General features: G+C 41.2%; 1 protein-coding gene across 1 annotated transcript; it reads right to left on the bottom strand.

Moving 5' to 3' along the window:
- Positions 1 to 11,667: 11,667 nt before the first annotated feature.
- LOC136845067 (SET and MYND domain-containing protein 4-like) lies at positions 11,668 to 20,492 on the bottom strand. The gene is made up of 4 exons (XM_067114889.1): positions 19,244 to 20,492; positions 18,720 to 18,844; positions 15,467 to 15,961; positions 11,668 to 12,797 (listed from the first exon to the last, which is right to left on the bottom strand). Exons 1-4 carry the CDS (start codon positions 20,022 to 20,024, stop codon positions 12,249 to 12,251), a joined length of 1,950 nt encoding a protein of 649 aa, XP_066970990.1. The 5' UTR covers positions 20,025 to 20,492; the 3' UTR covers positions 11,668 to 12,248.
- Between the last annotated feature and the right edge of the window lie 4,127 nt (positions 20,493 to 24,619).

Here is a 24,619-nt window from a genome sequence, read left to right as displayed (position 1 = left end):
ACTCACCTGGGCCGTCCCAATGAAGCAAAGCAGATGACGTCTGGGAATTCCTGAAAAGAGACGAAATTATTATTATTATTATTATTATTATTATTATTATTATTATTATTATTATTCAGAAGATGAATGCTATTCGTATGGAACAAGCCCACCAAAGGGGCCTTTGACTTGAAAATCAAGCTTGTAAAGAATAAGGTGTTCGTTTGAAAGAAGTAACAGAAGGTAATAGGAAATACAGAAAGAAGGGCTCAGTTATTAGAAAAGAAAAAATAAATCAACAAATAAACAAATAAATAAATAAATGATAAAAAAACAAGAAGAATTGCTTTAGCGTAGTAATGCATTGCATCTTTGCTTGAACTTTCGAGGTTCCAATTGCACAACATCCTCAGGGAGACTGACAATGTGTCCAACTGAGTCCCTCTGGAACTGAGGAATAAAGGCCCTCAAAACTGAGTAAAGGCCCTGAACTGGGAATAAAGGACTCTGGAACTGAGGAATAAAGGCCCTCTGGAACTGAGGAATAAAGGCCCTCTGGAACTGAGGAATAAAGGACTCTGGAACTGAGGAATAAAGGACTCTGGAACTGAGGAATAAAGAACCTCTGGAACTGAGGAATAAAGGCTCTGGAACTGGAACTGAAAACTGAGAATAAAGGCCCTCTGGAACTGAGGAATAAAGGACCTGGAACTGAGGAATAAAGGCTGGAACTGAGGAATAAAGGACTCTGGAACTGAGGAATAAAGAACCTCTGAAACTGAGGAATAAAGGCCTCTGGAACTGAGGCCCTCTGGAACAGAGGAATAAAGGCCCTCTGGAACTGAGGAATAGGCCTCTGGAACTGAAGAATAAAGGACCTCTGGAACTGAGAAATTCGACAGCGAGGCACATTTACTGCATATTGGCGCTGCTGTTCAGCAAATCTGGTCGCTCTCGGCAGGAAAAGGGAATCAGGGATCAATTGAGAAATTGAAAGATCTCTGTTAAAGTACAACTTATGAAAAATTGACAAACAAGAGACCATCCGTCGATGGCCCAACTACTACTGTTAGGAAACAGAAACCTACCACACGAACCACTCTGTTTAAATGAGATAAATCTCTGCAGTGAAGTTCAGAAGTTAATCGCAACTGCACGATTTGCGACATTGAAAGGGCATTCCCGGTAACATTTTCCCCGAGATGCAACCGAGGACCGAGACCTTTCCCTGCAAAAAGCGGGACGCCATATCTTAAAAACTAACCATAGAATTTTCTTGACAATATTCTCATTATGTTTCCAACACCTAAATTACTTTCAAGATTCTAATCTACACTAACCTAACCTAATCTAACCGTAACCTAACCTAGGGGCATGGCAAAAAAAAAAAAAAAAAACCGGGGCTGGCGCAATACTAGCATACGCCTCAGGAATTTGGTTCCCAGTAATGCGTGATTTTGCTCAGCACTGACAATAATGATTCTCATCATAAGAATCATGGAAACGCACACGGAGTAAAATACGGAGAAGTGCAAATAATTGTGATGACAATGCACTCGACATAGTAGAAAAATCATGTATGTATGTGTGTATATATATATATATATATATATATATATATATATATATATATATATATATATATATATATATGTATGTATGTATATATATTCTATATACTGAACATCCTGCTACACAAGGGACTTGGCCATAACTCAGCAGTGAAAGTATGAACGTCAAAATGAATCAAAACATGACGTGATAGTTCTCTCTTACCAATTATTATTATTTAAAATCATTCGCTCACATTAACTGGCCTAGCAAGCTGTTACAGAACATGTAAAGGTGTCAAAGAAACGAGCAGGTAAAGGTTACTGCTGGTTTATTACAGATCCAGGCGGTTTATATTGCGAAGCGACTGACGCCGGGCCGAGAGAGAATGACAATGGAATTGACTGTGACCTGAGGTCGAAACAATAAACAATAATATACAGTGAACGAGTACGAATTACAATACGAAACATACAGAGACACAATATAGATACAGTCTTGATGCCTGTGAATGAAGAAACATGTGATACACAATGTGTGACATTCTGTATAAATACCATAAAGTAAAAATGATAAAAATGCGTGACCTGGCACGTTTTAGGCGTGACTAATTTAGCTTGAAGAAAACGGGAAGTCACCAAAGAAAACAAGCTCAGCGGAGACTTAATTAATGGCGCCGCCGAAACACTATCCTGGCGCCCGAATTGGTGACTTTACAAATACTCCCCAAGACGAGGGACGCGTCCTGATTAATCCCCTGTACCTGGTGGGGCGCTGAAGGGTGCCGCGGCTCCTTGAGGATAACTGAGGGGCCTCCTGCCTGTGAGGCTGCTGTTTGGGCGGTCCTTCCTGGGCGGCCGCGCCATGCGGTGGTGAGGGCGTGCTGGAGTGCGTTTGGGCGGAAGGGGTGCTGCGACGCTGCCGGACTCTCCGACAGGAAGGCGGGCTTTAGCCGGTCTATGGAAACCCAGTCGTTCCTGCCTGGAAGTGCCAGCCGAACGCCTTGCTGTTCCGTTCCAGCACGCGGAAGGGTCCCCTGTAGGGCTTAGTTAGTGGTGGACGGACGGCGCCGACTCTGACGAAGACGCAAGGGTGGCGGATGACAGCTGTGGCGGCACGGAAGGTGGTTGCTCTGTCTATGTATGAGCGCCTGCAAGGGCGAACTTGCCGCCACGTCGCGGAGCCTCTGCAGAGATGGGGAGTGGCGATCATCCGTCACGAGCTCTCCCGGCACCACGAGGGGTTCCCCAGGTTTGTTCAGCTGCGGATGGGGTGCCGTCGGCTCTGGGGCGGTCCTCAACCCGAGGAGGACCCACGGCAGCTGATGTTTCAGTCCTCGGCGGTGCAGCGGCCATGAGGGATGATTTTGGGACCTGTGGAACTGTTCGACCAGGCCGTTGGCCGCTGGGTTGTATGCTGTGGTGGTGTGGTGCGTGGTTCCCAGCAGTTGAGCCAGGGCAGACCACAGCTCGGAGAGGAAGGCGGCCCTGTCGGTTGTGATGTGGTCCGGGACGCCCGGCGGCTAACCCAGCTGGAGAGCAGGGCCTCGCGCACGCGCTGGCGGGTGGCTTGCATGGGCGTGGCTTCGGGCCACCTCGTTGAACGGCCTACCACCGTGAGGAGGTATCTGATCCGCCTGATGGGGAAGGGCCCGACGACGCCGATGTGGATGTGGCCGGCGGCGCCCTGGTTGTGGGAACTCGCCTACCCCGACTGCGTGTGACGACCCACTTTACTGGTCTGGCACTGCAGGCACTGTTTTGCCCAGGCTGTGGCGTCCTTTTGCACCCGTGCCAGACGAACTTTTTGAAAGCAGTTTGGCCGTGGTCCTGCCGGAGGGGTGTGAGAGGCCGTGGATGATGTCAAATACCTGGCGGCGTGTGAGGCTGGAACCAAAGGGCGGGCTGGCCTGTGCTGATGTCACAGAGCAGGCTGGGACCTCCGGGGCGAGGGTCCGCCCCGCCACTTGAGGGATGTGATGGCGGTGCGGTATGCTGGGGTTTCTGGGTCGGCCCTGTTCTCTGGCAAGGTCCTGGTAGTCTACACCAAGCTGCACTGCGCTCAACTCGACTCTGGAGGGCGTCTGCTACGGATTTTTCTTGCCGGGGAGGTACCTGACGGAACAGGTAAGTGGCTATGGCTGAGAGGTGGCGCTGCTGTCTGGAAGACCATGCGTCCCCTTGCTTCGTGAAAGCGTGAACCAGTGGCTGGTGGTCTGTGAAGATTGTGAAGGCGTCCCCTCCAGGAGGAACTTGAAGTGCCGAACTGCGCTGAGACATCGCGCAGAGTTCCCTGTCGAAGGTGCTGTATCGGGACTCTGCGGGGATTGAACTTCTTGCTGAAGAAGGCGATGGGCTGGGGGCGCCGTTGATAATTTGCTCCAGAACAGCACCGCAGGCAACGTTACTGGCGCCTGTCGTCAGCTGGAGGGGAGCCTTGGGATCTTGGTGTGCCAAGGCGGTTGCCTTGGTGAGGGGCGCCGTCCGGGGAAAAGGCCTGCTGCTGGCTGGGTCCCCAAGACAGGGACTTCGGTTGACCTCTTAGGACTTCCGTCCAGGGGGCTGTGGTGTGCGATCCCGGGATGAAGCGCCTGTAGAAGGACCATCCCAAGGAACTCCTGGACGGCCTTGATGGAGGTGGGTGTCGAACTTTGCTCGGCTGCCACCTTCGATGTAAGAGGGCGGACGCCTGTCGGAGATACCTCGTGACCCAGGAACTCTGCTTTCTGGACGCCGAATGTACACTTGTCAAAACGGACGACGAGGCCGTTTTCTTGGAGGCGCTGGAGGACTGCTTTGATGTGCCTCTGGTGTTCGCTGTGAGACCTGGAAAATATGAGAATGTCGCCGACGTAGCAGACGCAGAATTTTAGGTCCCCAGGATGCTGTCCATGAGCCGCTGGAAGGTGGCCCCGCGTTCCTCAGCCCGAAGGTGGAGAAGGCGAACACATAGGACCCGAAGGGTGTGATGATGGCTGTCTTTGGTATGTCCTCTGGCGCAACAGGTACCTGAAAATAAGATTTAAGAAGGTCCAATTTAGTGAATATTTTGGCCCTGTGAAAGGAGGCCGTAAGGTCTTGCATATTGGGCAGAGGGTAGTGGTCGGGCTCCGTTGCAATGTTGAGCCGTCTGTAGTCGCCGCAGGGTCTCCAGGAGCCGTCCGGTTTCTGTACCATGTGGAAAGGGGAGGCCCATGGACTGGAGGCTTTCCTGCAGATGCCCATCCGTTCCATCTCCGCGAATGCTTTTTCGCCTCCTGCAGGCGCTGAGGGGAAGCCTGAAACTTCGCATGTGTCGGGGCCCTTTAGTCACTATATGGTGGTATATGCCGTGGCTTGGCTGGGGCCCCGGGACTTGGCGAAGCTCGGGCTTAAACACCTCGGGAACTCCGACAGAAGGTGTGCGTACTGGTGAAAGCGACGGCGCTGATGGTGGGTCTGGGTCCCGCCGTTAACGGAGAGATCGGCAGGAGTCGGGATCGAGGAGGCGCTTACGCCCCACGTCGACTAGCAGGCCGAAGTGCGCCAGAAAATCGGCCCCCAGGAGTGGGGTTCCTCGTCCGCGACGATGAAGTCCCAGGAGTAATTCTGGCCAAGGATGGAGATCGACAGGAGCCTGGTGCCGTAGGAGAGATGGGGTTCCGTTGGCGGCCGTCAGGAAGGCGGCCGGGTCTGGGTGTCTGGTTGCGTCCTCTCTGGATGCTGGGAAGACCGACTTGAAGGCTCCTGTGTCGACCAGCATCATCCTGCCGGAGACGGTGTCGCGACGTAGAAACCTACTGTTTTGAGGCCCTGGGTTCTTCGCTGCCATGGCGGCCTGTCCTGCTGGCCGCCACCCCCGTTTTTGACCGGTTGAACGAGCAGGGCGGCAGGCAGTTTTGGGCGCCCTTTCCGAACCACTTGTGATAGCGACAGAAGCCCGGGACCACCGCTACTGTGGTTCGTGGACGTTTGTTGGCGATGGCGTTGACGGGCTGCTCACGCCCTCTTCAGGCTGGACGGAGCTGACCGGCTGAGTGGCCGGTTTTAGCCGCTGTGGAAGCCTTGACGGAGTCTGTGAGGTGTTGTGCCGCCTATGAGGTCCTCGACAGGCATGGTGTAGGGGTGAGCGATCTGGTTGCGTACTTCCGGGAGGAGTTGGCGAAGGAAAATTTCCCGTATGAAGCTTATCTCCCGCCGCTTGTTCGTGTCACCCCTGAGACTGGTGTTGACAGGAGATCTCGACCATGCCCTGCCGCCTCTTGATCGAGGTCGGGCGTGGGTTGTTGGCAAGGTCGATAGCACGGGCGGCCCGCTCGGCGATGGGCAGGGAGCAAGCTTCGAGGAGGAACTTTTGTAGTGCTGTATGTGAGGGTGAGTGTTTCGGGTACCCGCGAGATGAATTTGTTGTACCACGCCTCCGGAAGGGCGTTGAGCACTGTGTCGGCCTGTAGGATTTCGTCCGTGAGGTCCGCGATTCTGAAGTGGCTCTCACCCTGCGCAGCCATCTCGATGGGTTGCCCCTGCGAAACGCGGCAGCTTTAGGGTGAGGGCGCCCGCGATTGTGTTGCCCGCCGTCGTGTGTTCGGGCGCTGGTGTGGAGTTGCGGGAGGGCCTCGATCGGGGGGCGCGCGGCTGCGATGGGAGGTAGGTAAACCTCGGAGTCCCGCGGGGTCCGCGTTTAACTGCATGAAGGAGGGGGATATCCGGCGTCCATGCTCGCTCGCTCCTTTGACCCCTTACTGGAGTAGGATACTCGCGTCAGTACGCACTTTCGTGCGCCGTGGTTCCGCTAGTGACGCTGATGGGGTGCGCCGACGAGTCAGCACGCTCAAACGCTGGTTACAGCGCGTGTTTAGGCCGCTAAGAGCGTTTTTGGAGAAACCCTGGAGCCAAGACTGAGTCGCCGTGTGAGTCCGCTAATGGCTCCGGGATACTCCGGGTCACCACTGTAAAGGTGTCAAAGAAACGAGCAGGTAAAGGTTACTGCTGGTTTATTACAGATCCAGGCGGCTTATATTGCGGCCGACTGACGCCGGGCCGTGAGAGACAATGGAATTGACTGTGACCTGAGGTCGAAACAATAAACAATAATATACAGTGAACGAGTACGAATTACAATACAAACATACAGAGACACAATATAGATACAGTCTTGATGCCTGTGAATGAAGAAACATGTGATACACAATGTGTGACATTCGTATAAATACCATAAAGTAAAAATGATAAAATGCGTGACCTGGCACGTTTTAGGCGTGACTAATTTAGCTTGAAGAAAACGGGAAGTCACCAAAGAAAACAAGCTCAGCGGAGACTTAATTAATGGCGCCGCCGAAACACTATCCTGGCGCCGAATTGGTGACTTTACAAACACAATGCTTATTAATAGGTAGAGCATTATAAACAAGCTTTAAGAGGAGAATTGTTCCCAGAAACACAATAAAAGCTTCTAAGGACATATTTTACTAAGATTAATTTGGAAGTCCTCAACGTTATCAGAATTTGTTTAAAATAAAAAGTATTGCACATTTTTCAAACATTTCTTCACAAAAATTTGACGCAAATTTGTCATACGTTAAATCTTAGAGACCTACCCCACACCCGTCCTCTTCTCTCTCTCTCTCTCTCTCTCTCTCTCTCCATACAGCACCTCACAAAATTAATTTTTTCTCATATCTTCAGGCATTTTTGCATCACCTTGCAGTCAAGTCTCTCTCTCCTCTCTCTCTATGTATATATATATATATATATATATATATATATATATATATATATATATATATATATATATATATATATATAATATATGTGTGTATGTATGTGTATATATATATACAGCAGTGTATATATATATATATATATATATATATATATATATATATATATATATATATATATATATATATATATATATATATATATATATATATATATATATATATATAACCTCACATAGTTCATTTTTTCTCTTACCTTCAGGCATTTTTGCATCACCTTGCAGTGAAGTCACTCTCTCTCTCTCTCCTCTCTCTCTCTCTCTCTCTCTCTGACAAGAAGAGATGAAAAATAAAGAGGGGAAAAAAGAAGATATTCAAATACATGTTAATTAGTCAGGACATATGCGAGGCGACAGGGTCAAAGACGGCTGGGGAAAACAAAATCCTATCGAGCACCGAGAGTGCCAGGTGAATGAGTCTTCAGAGAGAGAGAGAGAGAGAGAGAGAGAGAGAGAGAGAGAGAGAGAGATTGTTTTAGTATGACGTGTTACGCAAACCCTGGACATGAAGGGAATCGTTTTAAGAGGTGATGCCTAAAAAGAAGAAGAAGAAGAAGAAGAGGAAGGGTGGGGGGGAAGAGAGAGAGAGAGAGAGAGAGAGAGAGAGAGAGAGAGAGAGAGAGAGAGAGAGAGAGAGAGAGATGGTCTGAGATTGAGGGAGCAGACTGGCCGCGGGCTTCGCCTTTGATCTTGGACGCTCCCGAGTGTGTTGGTGAGTTCTCTCTCTCTCTCTCTCTATACCAAAGACCTTTGTTGGTTTCTTTCCAAGCCTTCTATGCTCTTCATCCTGCCTTTCTTTTTCACAGGAAGTCTCTCTCTCTCTCTCTCCTTCCCTCTTCTCTCCACCCAAGAGAAAATAATAATAAAAGATTTGTCTCTTCTTTATCTCTGGAAACCTTCAAAACATCTCGATCCTCTGGAGACGGGATTCTTCTTGTCACTCGGATTCCGCAACAAGAGGGTCTGCCCCTCCCCCTTCCCCCCCCACCTCCATCTTCTTCTTCTGTCTTTATCCCTCCATCTTGTCTTCTTCACTTTCACCAGCTTTTTCCTGTATCTTCTTCTTTCGGTTACGTATTGTATACTTGTTCCTTACCAGAATCTAAGACTCCGGGTTTTCACAGTGTTTACGAATTCATTGTCAAATTTTCTTTCATTTCTGTGTTTTCTCCTTGTTTTGCACTGGTTTTCTTTTCTCCTGTTTTCTTATTTTTCTGTGCTTTCTAATTGGTTTTGCTTTCTCCTCGGTTTTCTTAATTTTTCCTCCACCACTTTCTCCTCAGGTTTCTTGATTAGCTTCAGTTTTCTTAATTTTTTCGTTGCTTTCTTTTCCTAATTAGTTTCTTTTGCTTTCCCTTAGTATTTTCCTCCACTTTCTCCTCAGGTTTCTTAATTAGCTTCATTTGCTTTCTCCTCGGTTTTCTTAATTAGTTTTCTCAGTGTTTTTACTTTTATTTTGCTTTCTCCTCAGTTTTTTTTTGCTTTCTCTCAGTGTTCCTGATTAGTTGGTTTCCTTTTTCTTAATTAGTTCTTAATTAGCTTTCCCCTTTGCTTTCTCCTCAATTTCTTAGTTCTCCTAATTAGTTCCTTTTTGCTTTCTCCTCAGTTTTTTAATTAGTTCTTTTTGCTTTCTCCTCAGTTTTCTTAATTAGTTTTTGCTTTCATTGCTTTTGCTCTCCTCAATTTTCTTAATTAGTTCCTTTTGCTTTCTCCTCAATTTCTTTCTCCTCAGTTTTCTTAATTAGTTCCTTTTTGCTTTCCCTCAGTTTTCCTAATTAGTTCCTTTGCTTTCCCCTCCGTTTTTTTTAATTAGTCTCTTTTGCTTTCTCCCCAGTTTTCTTAATTAGTCTCTTTTGCTTTCTCCCCAGTTTTCTTAATTAGTTACCTTTGCTTTCTCCTCAGTGTTTTTAATTAGTTTATTTTGCTTTCTCCTCAGTTTTCTTAACTAGTTCCTTTTGCTTTCTCCTCAGTTTTTTTTTTAATTAGTTCCTTTTGCTTTCTCCTCAGTGTTCCTAATTAGTTCCTTTTGCTTTCTCCTCAGTTTTCTTAATTAGTTCCTTTTGCTTTCTCCTCAGTTTTCTTAATTAGTTCCTTTTGCTTTCTCCTCAGTTTTCTTAATTAGTTTCCTTTTTCTTAATTAGTTCTTTCTCTCCTCAGTTTTCTTAATTAGTTCCTTTTGCTTTCTCCTCAGTTTTCTTAATTAGTTCCTTTTGCTTTCTCCTCAGTTTTCTTAATTAGTTCCTTTTGCTTTCTCCTCAGTTTTCTTATTTAGTTCCTTTTGCTTTCTCAGTTTTCTTAATTAGTTCCTTTTGCTTTCTCCTTAGTTTTCTTATTTAGTTCCTTTTGCTTTCTCCTTAGTTTTCTTATTTAGTTCTTTTGCTTTCTTTTCCTTAATTAGTTCCTTTGTTCCTTTTGCTTTCTTATTTAGTTCCTTTTGCTTTCTCCTTAGTTTTCTTATTGAGTTCCTTCTGCTTTCTCCCCCCGTTTTCCTAATTACTTTCTTCACCTTCTCCTTGGTCTTTTTAATTGTCCTCCTTTGCTTCTCTCTCCACCAGTTATCTCAATTATTTTCCCTCCTGCCTCTGCCTCCAGACGTAAGCCTGTCCTCCCCAAAAATGTTTGAAGAGGCTCAATGGGAGACGCGTCGCCATTCTTTGATCTTGCAAAGCAGGAAGTCTCGTGAAGTTCTCGAGGATGCTCGATGCTTGCAAATGCAAAGGTCACCTTCGGCAGCAACAGACGCCTCTTGTTTGCGAAGAGCTTGCATGCACCCTGGCCTTGACTTTTATAATAATAATAATAATAATAATAATAATAATAATAATAATAATAATAATAATAATAATAATAATTTCATTGTATAGTTATTGCTATTAACCGAACAAATGCAACTAGCACAGCATTCACTTAAGTAACAATATTGACAGACGGACTTCACAGCAACAATTGAAATTATTTGCTACTGTCGTTAAAATAAATAATAATAAAAATAATCATAGTCATAATAACTAATTATAATGAGAGTCTAGGATGGCTCTTCACCGTAAGGGTCTCATAATTACGATAATTTACATAAAAAATCACAAGGTAATTCAATACCTTTTAATAATGTAACACGGAATGGAACATGAAATTTTCGACAATGGCCAAGCACTGGGAACTATGAGGTCATTCAGCGCTGAAGGGGAAACTGAGAGTAAAAGGCTTGAAAGGCGTAACAGGAGGAAAACCTTTTGCAGTCGCACTATGAAACAACCGTTAGGAGAGGGTTGAGGACACTAAGATGGAAGAAAGAGAATACGAACGGAGGTGCAGTAAAAGGAATGATTGTGTTAGCAGCAGCTAGAGGGCATGGAAGGGACGCTAAAAAGAACCTTAAGTAATGCCTGCAGTGCACCGTGTGAGGTGCACAGACGGCACTACATGTTTATTGGGCTACTTTGAATAAGAAACACCCCATTTGATATCCCTTTTAGTTTTCTGTCAAAGAAAACTATATTTCCGCCCTCAGATCTTAAAAACTGCTGAGGCCAGAGGGCTGCAAATTGGTATGTTGATCATCCACCCTCCAATCATCAAACATACCAAATTGCAGCCCTCTAGCCCCAGTAGTTTTTATTTTATTTAAGGTTAAAGTTACCCATAATCGTGCTTCTGGCAACGATATAGGAAAGGTCACCACCGGGCCGTGGTTAAAGTTTCATGGGTCGCGGCTCATACAGCATTATACCGAGACCACCGGAAGATAGATCTATTTTAGGTGGCATTGATTATGCGCTGTACAGAAAACTCGATTGCGCCGAATAAACTTCGGCGCATTTTTTACTTGTTTATATTACGATCATAATAGACTCTTCATGTGTTCTTGAACTCAACTACGTGGTCAATATCTTCAGGCAATTTGGCAACTTACTTCATTTCCAGTACTTTAAAGTCAGTTAATTATCCACAAAACTTTCAAAGCAGCTTTTAAAAGCTTGAATTTTCATTTATGGTTGGTTTCATTATCGAAGCACAGTTCATGTCTATTTTCGAAAGGCCTACAGATATCCCGTATATCCAGCCTGCAGAGGGCGATTTTTTAAAAATGTGCTGCATTTTACAAACTACTGATGAATTTTCATTGACAGGTAGAAAGTAGACAAAGAAAAACTTCATTTTGATGTATTTGATAACTATGTCCTCTATATCTCTCACACTTGAATATAAAAGTAAAAAAAATTCGTGACAACTGACTTCGTTTTAATATAAACTAAAATGTTGTGTCCCTGAAATTTAATTTTATAATACCTCGCTCTATCCATTACACTGAAACTGAAATGTTTGTCATTCCCAAAAAAATTTAATTTTAAAATTCCTCGCACTGTCCATTAAACTAAAAGTAAAATGTTTGTCTTTCTCAAAAATTTAATTTTAAAATTCTTCGCACTGTCCATTAAACTAAAATTGCAGTTTATCTTTCCCAAAAATGTAATTTCATAATTCACTGAACTATCCATTAAACTAAAACTAAAATGTTTGCATTTCCCAAAAACTTAATTTTAAAGTTCCTCGCACTGTCCATTAAACTAAAACTAAAATGTTTCGCTTTCCCAAAAACTTAATTTCATAATTCTTCGAACTGTCCATTAAACTAAAATTAAACTGTTTATCTTTCCCAAAAACTTTAATTTTAAAATTCATTGAACTGTCCATTAAACTAAAACTAAAATGTTTGCATATCCCAAAAATTTAATTTCATAATTCCTCGAACTGTCCATTAAACTAAAATTAAACTGTTTATCTTTCCCAAAAATTTAATTTCATAATTCACTGAACTGTCCATGAAACTAAAACTAAAATGTTTGTATTTAACCAAAAACTTAATTTTAATTAAAAATTCCTCGCACTGTCCATTAAACTAAAACGAAAATGTTTGTCTTTCCCAAAAACCCAAGTGTCACAATTCCTCGCACTGTCCATTAGAACCAAGACTCCAGCGCAGCCAGAAGTACCCAAATAGCCCCGCAGGGCGCAGCCATATGCCCGTGGAGGAGCTCTATGCCCGAGCACAGCCTAACGAACTCGAGCTTGGAAGCGGCACTGCCCTTGACCAGACTCCCGGGTGATTCCAGCAACAACTCTAAGAGCGATTCCATATCCGTCTCGGCTTCCTCCTTCGCCCTTCCGGAGACCTCGCAGCAGTCGGGGCAGACCATCTCTTCGTCGGGCGCCGGCTCCCCGCAGCGGAGGCACTTCAGCCGAAGGAGCGGGGCGACTGGGACGCCGTCCCAGTCCTCCTCGCAGGATCTGCACTTGCAGTCGAAGCCGTAGCCTCTCAAGTACTTCTGTCTGTCCTGCCTCTCGGCGAAGTAATAGCCGTCTGCGTATCCTATGGAGGCTTCTTCTCCCGCCTTGATGGGCAGCTGGGCGTACATGACCATGCTGCGGCCGTGGTGTCGGTACCCAACTGACGGGCTGCAAGAGTGGTTGAAGAAACTCACCGTTGGGAAGAGCCCCGAGCATCCAGCCTGTGAAATGTGACAGAAACTGTTCAATTCATTTACACACACACACACAAACACAACAAATTTACCCGCAATCTCTATTGACTTTAGTTAAATGGGCAACTCTAAAAAATTAAAAACCTAATATAAAAATTTTTGTTAAATAGGCAACTCTTACAAAAATCAAGGCCTGATATAAAAATTTCAGTTAAATAGGCAAATTTTTTTTTAGTTAAATAGGCAACTCTAAAAATCAAGACCTGATATAACAATTTTAGCTAAATAGGCACCCTTAAAAAATAAAAACACAATATAACAATTTTAGTTAAATGGGCAACTCTAAAAAATCAAAACCTGATATAACAATTTTACTTAAATAAGCAACTCTAAAAATCAAGACCCAATATAACAATTTTAGTTAAATAGGCATTCTTAAAAAATAAAGACATAATATAACAATTTTAGTTAAATGGGCAACTCTAAAAAATCAAAACCTGATATAACAATTTTACTTAAATAAGCAACTCTAAAAATCAAGACCTGATATGACAATTAAGTTAAATAGGCAACTCTAAAAATCAAGACCCAATATAACAATTTTAGTTAAATAGGCAACTCTAAAAATCAAGACCTGATATAAAAATTTCAGTTAAATAGGCAACTCTAAAAATCAAAACCTGATATAACAATTTTAGTCAAATAGGCAACTCTGAAAACCAAGACCTGATATAACAGTTTTAGTTAAATAGGCAACTCTAAAAATCAAACCTAATATAAAAATTTTAGTTAAATAGGCAACTCTAAAAATCAAGACCTGATATAAAAATTTTAGTTAAATAGGCAACTCTAAAAATCAAGACCTGATATAACAATTTTAGTTAAATAGGCAACTCTAAAAATCAAGACCCAATATAACAATTTTAGTTAAATAGGCAACTCTAAAAATCAAACCTGTTGTAAAATTTTAGTTAAATAGGCAACTCTAAAAATCAAACCTGTTGTAAAATTTTAGTTAAATAGGCAACTCTAAAAATCAAACCTGTTGTAAAATTTTAGTTAAATAGGCAACTCTAAAAATCAAACCTGTTGTAAAATTTTAAAATAGGCAACTCTCAAGACCTGATAAAATAGGCAACACCTGATATAAAAATTTTAGTTAAATAGGCAACTCTAAAAATCAAGACCTGATATAAAAATTTTAGTTAAATAGGCAACTCTAAAAATCAAGACCTGATATAAAAATTTTAGTTAAATAGGCAACTCTAAAAATCAAACCTGTTGTAAAATTTTTAGTTAAATAGGCAACTCTAAAAATCAAACCTGTTGTAAAATTTTTAGTTAAATAGGCAAAAATCAAACCTGTTGTAATAGTTAAATAGGCAACTAAAAATCAAACCTGTTGTAAAATTTTAGTTAAATAGGCAACTCTAAAAATCAAGACCTGATATAAAAATTTTAGTTAAATAGGCAACTCTAAAAATCAAGACCCAATATAACAATTTTAGTTAAATAGGCAACTCTAAAAAAACCTGTTGTAAAATTTTAGTTAAATAGGCAACTCTAAAAATCAAGACCTGATATAAAAATTTTAGTTAAATAGGCAACTCTAAAAATCAAACCTGATATAAAAATTTTAGTTAAATAGGCAACTCTAAAAATCAAGACCTGATATAACAATTTTAGTTAAATAGGCAATAAAAAAATCAAACCTGATGTAAAAATTTTAGTTAAATAGGCAACTCTAAAAATCAAACCTGATATAACCATTTTAGTTAAATAGGCAACTCTAAAAATCAAACCTGATATAATCTAAAAAATCAAAACCTAATATACCAATTTTAGTTAAATAGGCAACTCTAAAAAATAAAAACCTAATATAACAATTTTAGTTAAATGGGCAACTCTAAAAAATAAAAACCCAATTTTAGTTAAATAGGCAACTCTAAAAATCAAGACCTGATATAAAAATAGGCAACTCTCACAATGAAAATCATATATAAAAATTATATACAAAAATTAGCTTACAACTTTAGCTTTGTTTAGTCAATGGGTAAAAATAAATTAACTTTTATTAGAGGCCAACTACAGCCTATTTATTTATATAAAATTTATAAAAATACAAAATTAGCTTGCAGACTCAAACTCCTGTTCAGTTAATGACCAAGATTTGAACCAAACAGTATCTGCTAATATGAAAGGCAATTAGTCTTTCTGAATTCTGACTGATTTAGGACTGAAACTAGTTTAGTCTAATCCACTGACACCTTTCATCTTGACCAAATCTGTAGCAGAATGATCTATATTTACATGGAAATTCTCATACAAACTTGCACCATCTCAAATGGTCTATAATATTTTTGGGACCTTCCTCTCACATTCCAGTATGAAACTGACACATTACTTTCCTAGCTCGCCCAAATATTCACCACATTATTCAGAAGATGAAGAACCCTATTCATATGGAAAAGCCACCCAAAGGGCCACTGACTTGAAATTCAAGCGTCCAAAAGAATATGGTGTTCATTCGAAAGAAGTAACAGAAGGTAATGGGGAATTCAGAAAGAGATCAGATACTAGAAAAACAGAGAAGTTACCGAACAAACAAACAAACAAATAAATAAATACATAAATAGATAAAAATGCAAGTAAAATATTAAAATACAAGCTGAAATATAAATAAAATCTTATATTACCTTCTTGCCCCACGCCCCGCACTCGAACATGTTCTTATACAGCTTATCCGCATTGACAACGAGAGCCCTACTCAACATCACGAGGTCTTCCTTTGTCGGCGTCACGGCTTCCCCCAGGGCGTTAACGAAGTACCTCCCACTTTGCTCGATCACCCTGGCGACGCGAGAAGCCGCCAGGCACAGACTGAACAGCCTCTCGGACCTGTGGGTCTCCAGATTATGATGCAGGTGATGAACGGACCGATAGGAACTCGAACTGTACGTTCCCCTGGGACTGAATCCTTTGAGGCTCTCGGGAGAGCTGTAGGATGCGGTCTCGTTCCTCAGTTCCTCCGTGATTTTACAGAACTGTGGGTGATTCAAGGTTTTCAGCATCTTGTAGGCCCCGACCATGACTCTCGCTCGTTCTTGAGCCATTGGTGTCACGATCTTGCATTCCAGCCAGTGGTCTTCTGCCAGACCCCTGGCGCGGCAAGCTTTGCTACAAAATACTACCTGCAAATATGCAAATTTAACTTAATAACTTGCAAAAATACATATTTACCTTAATCACTTGCACAATTATTGTTCTGCGCATTAATGCAATTAATAACAGGGCCTCGTTCAAAGAGGGTGGCACTGTATCTAACGGAGATTTTCATTAAAAAAAAATTCACAAGCTTTCAAGGACTTCTCTGTCCTCATCGTCTGGTAACAGAATATTTTGCATAAAAATCTATGCCAGATACCACCCTGTTAAAAGAACGTCCTGCTATCAACTTTTAATTCTGCCCTAAAATGGAAGACCGCAGTATCTGCAAAAATACAAAACTGAGAAAAATGGTAGATACTGCAGTTTTCCTGGCCTTACTACTGATTTTACAGATGCTGCAAATGGTACCCTCTAAATACTCGTGGAAAGCACTGAAGAATCATTCTGAAACCGCAGCAACTTGTATATTAAGTGTTTCAAGAGCCCAGTAGTTGGCATATCTCAATTTCGAAAATTTTGCAGACACTGCAGTGTTTCATTTTAGGGCAGAATTTACTATACACAGTAAACAGGTCAACTTCCATCATAAACTTCATGTTATATTTATTCTAAAGCAAAATTTTTGAGTTTGGTGAACACAATTTAACATCAAAAATTTTTTTGTTTTTACATAGACGATTTGAGTCACTGTCAATCTGCCTTACACAGCACACAGCATCTGCCGAATTAAAACAGGTGATATCAATTTAGAAATTTTGGTGAAAAATACTGTCACACTAACAACCTCCAAACGTCATTAGCTGAAATTTATCGTTATTATTTGTTAGAATTATTTCAAATAGCATAACTAGGAACTGTTAGGCTGCATTTTTCGAGAAATAAGCTGCATGGAAATACTAAATACTGTAAGTCTTTCAAGTTAAATCTATCATTATTATTATTATTACCTTAACGGGTAACGAATGGAAAAAAATACCATCACTTACTCACTTCCATGAATTATAACCGTCAAAATTCATGCCATTTTGTCATTTTGAGTTACAAAACTGTCACATCGCACTGTACCTTATGCACTGCACTATACATGCAATACACTACATAGTATGAATTGAATATAGAATTTAGTCCAGAGGCCAAGCACTGGGACCTAGGAGGTCATTCAGCGCTGAAACGGAAATTGACAGTAAAAGGTTTGGAAGTTGTAACAGGAGGAAAACCTCAAAGCAGTTGCACCATGAATCAATTTTTAGGAGAGGGTGGAAAGTAAGACGGAAGAGAAAGAATATGAAAGGAGGCACAGTAAAAGGAACAAAAGGGTTTGCAGGTAGGGGGCCATGGAAGGGACGCTGCAAAGAACCTTGAGTAATGCCTACAGTGCACCGCATGTGGTGCACTGTAGGCACGACCCCTCTACGGAGGCGAGATTTTTGATAAAAAATCAAAAAACTTTTTACTGAATAAGTTTCCGAGCAAGTTTCTGAGTAAAAAAGAGAGAGAGAGAGAGAGAGAGAGAGAGAGAGAGAGAGAGAGAGAGAGAGAGAGAGAGAGAGAGAGAGAGAAGAAACAAACTAAAAATACTGATGAAGATATGAATAAAAGAAGAATGGTGTATAACTGAATCACGAAAATATGGAACGTGGTGAATATATAAATAAAGGCAACACTACGAGGGAAAGTGAAACGACGGAGTGATTGCTAGGCCTTTCGACTTACTGTCCTTTACTTAGCAGTCAGCTAAGTAAAGGGCACAGAAGTCGAAAGGCCTTGCAGAACTCCATTGTTTCACTTTGCTTTGTGGCAATTTTGCCTTTATTTAAAACAAGAATGGCGTATGCGCATACAGGCATGACAGTTTAGACCAAGCAACAGAATCGTGACGATAAATTACATTGCAACTTTTCACCAAACTCCCGAATAGCAACCGTTTCAACACTGCCACCTACTCTGGTGTTAAATAAGCACTGAAAACATATTCATATGGCACTTATCCAATAAATAAATTAATACTGAATATAGAACTTGGGCCAAATACCAAGCGCTGGGACCTATGAGGTCATTCTGCGCTGAAACGGGAATTGACAGTAAAAGGTTTGGAAGAAAGAGAATACGATAGGAGGTACAGTAAAAGGAAAGAAATGGGTTGCAGCTAGGGGCCTAAGGAAGGGACGCTGCAAAGAACTTCAAATAATGCCTACAGTGCACCGCATGAGGTGCACTGACGGCACTGCCCCCCTACGGAGATAAATATTTAAATTAGTGGATTGGTAAAACTGGAGACTGTTACCACGCCCCTCTAGTTCGGTAAATGCCAGTTTACGTGCAAAATGGGCGCCGTGTTTATAACCAGCCGCTTTGGGATGAACGTAAAAACATAAACAAAAGATGGTGAATACCATAAACATAAACAATATTATTATTTAGAATATGAATCCTATTCATATGGAACAAGCCCAAAGGGCCATTGACAAGAAATTCAAGCTTCCAAAGAATATGGTGCACATTAGGAAGTAAGAGAAGGTAAAGGGAATTACAGAAAACATCTCACTTATTAAAATGGAAAAAATATAAATCAATAAATTAACTAATATATAAAAATGTATTAAACAAAAGGCAGTAAATATTCCGGCAGGCGACGCACGGGAGCTACCGCGCGGTAGCAGCTTTCAGTTTCACCCTGACAGACACTTATCATCCACTACCGCAGTCTCAGTTTCACCCTAGCAGACGCGTATCATCCATTTTTATGAAATATACAAACCACTGGGGCAAAATCCGCCTTACCTGGGTACATCCCGGGCACGGCAGGGGCACAAGGGTCTTGTAAAGGCACGTAGAGCACATCGTTGGAACCATTTCTTCGTCGTCAATGTAAAAGGTGTAAGCACGGTCCACGCCGATAACTTCACCTGTGTGTGGTTGGAAAATTAATATTTCTGGGGTTAAACAATTAATAGAAGATATCTCGAATTTGCTGAGTGCCATACGTTACGCTGCAAGAAAACAGGGATGGTATGCAGGGTAGGGAGATGGGGGTATTTAGTGTTTACTTGGGGTGGGGGGCACTTCAAGGCACAGCCCTTTTAAGTTACGTTAGGAAGGTAAGATCTGGTTAGGTCAGGGCACGGCATTCTATAGGAAAAGGTTAGGATTCCTCTCGCCTACCCATGTCTCCCTATCCTGCCCCGCTCCTAAAACAGTGTTGAATTACTGAATGAAATGTTTTATCAGCAATGTCAAAAAAATGGTAAAAATTTTGTCATTTCAAAAATACGTATTTCAAGACGGGAAGTATACTCGTACTATACCTGGTTTTATGTCTCTCGTGGCGACGATGCTCCTTCCTTTCCCTTCTATATTAATCACGTTCAAAGCACTGCTGAGGGATGGAATGCGGGGATTGCGCTCAACCAATACGGGAATTTCAACCCTTTTGTACGAATCTGCAATCTCCCCCGGTAACTCCTCGTCTTCGGGGTCCAAAGAAAGCGCTGACGAAGGAGCGCCCTCAAAGCTCTTCTCTTGGTCTGTTTGCAATGCTGCAATGCAATGCTCCTTCCTAGCTTGCAATGTGGAATAAGCTTCCTCAGGACACCCGTATTCAACTGCTAAATCGATGTCTTCCAAGCATTCCTTGTATAGCTTCAAGTCGAACAAAATGGCCGACCTACCGACGAAGCCCAGAGACAGGGCTCGGGTCTCCCCTCCGTCGGGTTTACCGCCGTATTTCGTCGGGTCGAGGTCGGGGATGCGGAATCTGTCTCCTCCATTTTCCTGCGGGAGGGGTAGGACCTCCTCCACTTCGTGTGAAACCCGATCTCTCACGACGGGGTGAGGGGCCTTCATGATACTCAAGTTGTACATCTGCAGCGCCTTCGTCAGCTTCCTCTTCCTGTAGAAGCAGTGCCCTTCGATGCGCAGCCTGTCCGCCGTGAGCTCGTTCTTCCAGGAGGAGGGCCTTTTCAACCGGGGGGTGTCGAATTTCCAAATATAGTGGAGCATGTCGTCTATGTTCTTCGTCCCGACCTTCCGCGTGTAATATTTGAAGATGTCGGCTTCTTTCAGGCCGTAGTGAGTTGCGGACGCCATTGATCGAGTTGCTACAAATCACAGAATTATTCCTTTCTATATATATATTTTTTGTGGCCGTGTGTATGTAACGAGGCCAATCAGTCACTAAGCTTTTAGGTAAAAAATACCTTTAAATGCTTTCAGTGGTTACGAAGTGATCAACAGTTTAAACAAGTTAAACCAGTGATTTTTTTTAACCAATTTTCTAACGGATACAATCACTGGTCAGACAAGGATAAAATCACTAACTTATGCACGAAGATCGTTATAAACACTAAGTCGAACGTAGGCCAACCAGATCTCAACACGAACGTGAGCAGTGCAGTTCACTTCAATCTACTTCGACGACCGTAAATATAATTCAATTACAGTCACTCTGGAAAGAACGCAACCTCTGTGCCTGCCCTGAGTACAAGTTAACCAACACAAACAGAGCTTTCACAAAAACGTGCACTTCCTTCCAAGGAACTTTTCAGAATGATTCCAGTCAGTGTACCGCTGGTCCTTTACTGGCCCACCGCACATCTGCTCAACTTCCATAAACAAGGATAAATATGCCCGAAGGATTATCGTGTCCGATATGGGTGGTGGCCGAGATTGACAGGGAAAGGATTATCGAATTAGCTTGGTCAGTCGGCATTGGCAAGGCCACCATAGAGGGTCATGTTTGTACTGAAATACCCACCAGAGATTTCACTGGAGATATGCAGATTTCGCATGCGGTGACCTTTGGCCTTGGAAGTAGGCCTCAAGACGCGGTGTCACTTTAGGGAGTGGGGGGGGGGTCTAGTATTCAAAAGATCTCGACGACCTGAAGATTTTGGGGAATAATTCCTACAAAATAAAAATATTATAAATACGTGAGGAACTCACACCCGTTGCCGTCGTAAGTAATTTGGGGAGATACATCGCTGTCGTATAACAGGGACGAACAGAACGGTTTTTAGAAGCAAGAGATCATATGTATGTATGTATGTATGTATGTATGTATGTATTCAAAATCTTAATAAAAATTACTAGACATGAAAGTAAAATTAATAAAAATATATCAAAACATATAAAATGAAAATAAATGAAAAAATATAAAGGCTCACTTCAATACAAAATGAATAGAAAAAATTATAAATAAAAAATAAACAATATTTGAAAATGCATGCATGCATGTATGTATATATATACTATACATATACGTATATATATATATATATATATATATATATATATATATATATATATATATATATATATATATATATGTATGTATGTGTGTGTATGTATGTATGTATAATTACTAAAAGGACCTCATTCAAACTGGATGGTATCTAATGGAGCATTTATTCAGAAAAAGTTACAAGCTTTCTTGGACAAACAGTCCACATTATCAAGTATCCGTACAATGAGCAGACGCGTAGTGAGGGGGTGGGGGTCACACAGGAGAAGCTAGGCGATTATAGGATTAAAAGTACCCAGCACACAGATATAAATACAGCCGGACTACGCGTCTGCTGTTGTTACGGGCTGCTCTAGGAGCAAGAGCCCGTGCTGGCACAAGGCCAGCTAAATCTAAAACAACAACAGCGTCTGCTCATTGTACGGATACTTGATAATGTGGACTGTTTGTCCAAGAAAGCTTGTAACTTTTTCTGAATAAATGCTCCATTAGATACCATCCGGTTTGAATGAGGTCCTTTTAGTAATTCTGCTAATGCACAGAACAATTGTGTATGTGATAAAGTATGTATGTATGTGTATGTGATAAATGTATGTATATATATATATATATATATATATATATATATATATATATATATATATATATATATATATATATATATATATATTAGGTATATTCGTATAGTGCTAACTTAATCTTGACCAACGAAGACTGAAGGAAAATAAATTTCCCTCAACCCTTTTTCCCCCACAAAGGCAAAAACTCCTCACCTTAATCTTCCTTTCTCAAACAACCGCTCCCACTAAAAATATATATTGACAGAAGCAATAAATCAGAGCGAAGGGTCGAGACTTTCGCATCCTACCGAAGGAGGCATTTAATCCTAATCCAAAAAGGTATATGACAATTTCAGGATTAACCTCGAGGGCCAAGATTAATCCAGAGACTGGACATATTGGAGAATAACGTTCAATTGTTTTTGATCTACAATGAATTCTTTTTCAAGTACTGTACGAATATGCATGTGCAGGCATATACATTTAATTAAATTTTGTCTGAGAACATGTAAGAATATATATATATATATATATATATATATATATATATATATATATATATATATATATATATATATATATATATATATATATATATATATACGTACACACGTTTCTTAGTTCCTTCAATATATTCAATCGTTCTACTGCTCTGAATATAATGATGTAAAATACCAATAATCCACACGTGTGTATACGCGCGCGCGCGTACGGGCTTGTACATACGCACTCATTCGCATGTATTTCTCAAGGTCCAGCGGAGAACCAACAATTAAGAGAATAACCAAATACCGCAATTTCGAAGAAAACCATTAGACCTTTCCGTGAGTCAGATGCTAAATATACATCTCTTAAGAAATTTAGCATTATTATTTTTTTTATATACACGTATCTATACAGATTTATGAATATGAAAAGGAGAATGGAATGAAAGAAGGAATATAATTACAGTTTTATTTATAACTAGATGGCAAGAAAATAGAAATTTAACGTTTTGATTTTTAATATACTTTGTCTATATAAATTTACCTATTCATACTGAATATGAAAAGGGGAATGGGATGAGAGAATGGATATAATAACAATTTTATACATAACATGATAGCAAGAAAATAATGGAAATAAATAACAAATAAGGAAATTGACTGTACAGCAGACTTTAAGTACAGTATAATATTTTGTGTTTATTAATTTATTTTTTTTTTTCTTTTCTAATAACTGATCTCTTCTTTCTGTTTCTTATTATACCTTCTGTTACTTTGGAAGCTTGAATTTCAAGTCAGTGACCCCTTTGGTGGGCTTGTTCCATATGAATAAGGTTCATCTTCTGAATAATAATAATAATAATAATAATAATAATAATAATAATAATAATAATAATAATAACCCAGATCAGAAACAATTGCAGATCATTATTTTTTTTTATATATAAGTATATACATAAATTTACTTGGTCATACTGAATACCAAAAGGGGGATGTAATGGAAGAAAGAAAATAATTAACATTTCATTCATAACACAACGAGTAAATAATAAAATGACAAAACAAACAATTCTTTGCCTTGGGGAATAAGATTGTACCGACGAAGCCTTTCATTATACTGTAAAGCAGTCTCCGAGTTTAATAATATTTTGTGCTTTGTTCTTGTGCTGCGAAGGGAGGGAGGAGTTGCTGTTATTAGTTTTTTTCTGTAAAAGAAATCTATTGTGCCGGCTTTGTCTGTCCGTCCGCACTTTTTTCTCTCCGCCCTCAGATCTTAAAAACTGCTGAGGCTAGAGGACTGCAAATTGGTATGTTGATCATCCACCCTCCAGTCATCAAACATACCAAATTGCAGCCCTCTAGCCTCAGTAGTTATTATCTTATTTACGGTTAAACTTGACCGTAATCGCGCTTCTGGCAACGATATAGGATAGGCCACCACCGGGCCGTGGTTAAAGCTTCAAGGGCCGCGGCTCATACAGCATTATACCGAGACCACCGAAAGATAGATCTATTTTTGGTAGCCTTGATTATACGATGTAGCGGCTGTACAGAAAACTCGATTGCCCCGAAGAAACTTCGGCGCATTTTTTATTCTTTTTTTTATTAAGCTGGCTTTATACCAGCACGGGCTCTTGCTCACACAGCAGCCAGTATATCATTTACTGATATGGAAGTGAATGTTGAAAGGACTACATTAACAAGAAAGTCGACAGATCTCTTTAAATCCACAGGCAAACGCCAATACGAAAAAAAAGTCTATGGACCTTGGAGATTGTGATAGATTGATTGATTTAAATTTATCTAGCGCCATAATGCACACCTTGGAGAAAGAGAAAAATAACGAATACTGGCGAGTCAGGGAGGTAGCCTGTAAGAAAAACGCGAAAGTATCTGTCGTAATAGGTCAAGAGAAATACGATAGGCAATTTCCTTTTCACTCTGACCCGTGGCCACTTCGTTTAATCATTCGTACACTAGATAAAATGGCAATACCACCGCTCAAAACACAAGTAATAAATGCGCTGAAGTTTCTTTGGCGCAATAGATTTTTCCGTATAGCGAATAATGCTGTATGAACCGTGGCCCATGAAATTTTAACACGGCCCGGTGGTGGTCTATCCTGTATCGTTGCCAGAAGCACGATTATGGCTAACTTTAACCTTAAGTAAAATAAAAACTACTGAGGAGGCTAGAGGGCTGCAATTTGGTATGTTTGATGATTGGAGGGTGGATGATCAACAAACCAATTTGCAGCCCTCTAGCCTCAGCAGTTTTGAAGATCTGAGGGCGGACTGAAAAAAGTGTGAACAGGAAAAAGTGCGGGCAGAATAAAGTGCGGACGGACAGACAAAGCCGGGACAATAGTTTTCTTTTCATAAAACTAAAAATGTCAAA

This window comes from Macrobrachium rosenbergii, chromosome 13 (assembly GCF_040412425.1).
Source record: "Macrobrachium rosenbergii isolate ZJJX-2024 chromosome 13, ASM4041242v1, whole genome shotgun sequence".
Taxonomy (NCBI): Eukaryota; Metazoa; Arthropoda; class Malacostraca; order Decapoda; family Palaemonidae; genus Macrobrachium; species Macrobrachium rosenbergii.
The sequence above is the reverse complement of the archived record's forward strand: the minus strand, read 5'-3'. Positions and strand labels throughout refer to the sequence as shown.

Excerpts from the sequence above, each read along its gene's own strand:
- LOC136845067 (XM_067114889.1), bottom strand. The coding sequence starts at position 20,024 with ATGGCGTCCGCAACTCACTACGGCCTGAAAGAAGCCGACATCTTCAAA. Across the intron at positions 15,962-18,719 it reads CGTGCCCGGGATGTACCCAG|GTAGTATTTTGTAGCAAAGC; the intron begins GTAAGGCGGATT and ends GCATATTTGCAG. Across the intron at positions 12,798-15,466 it reads GCGGGGCGTGGGGCAAGAAG|GCTGGATGCTCGGGGCTCTT; the intron begins GTAATATAAGAT and ends CACATTTCACAG.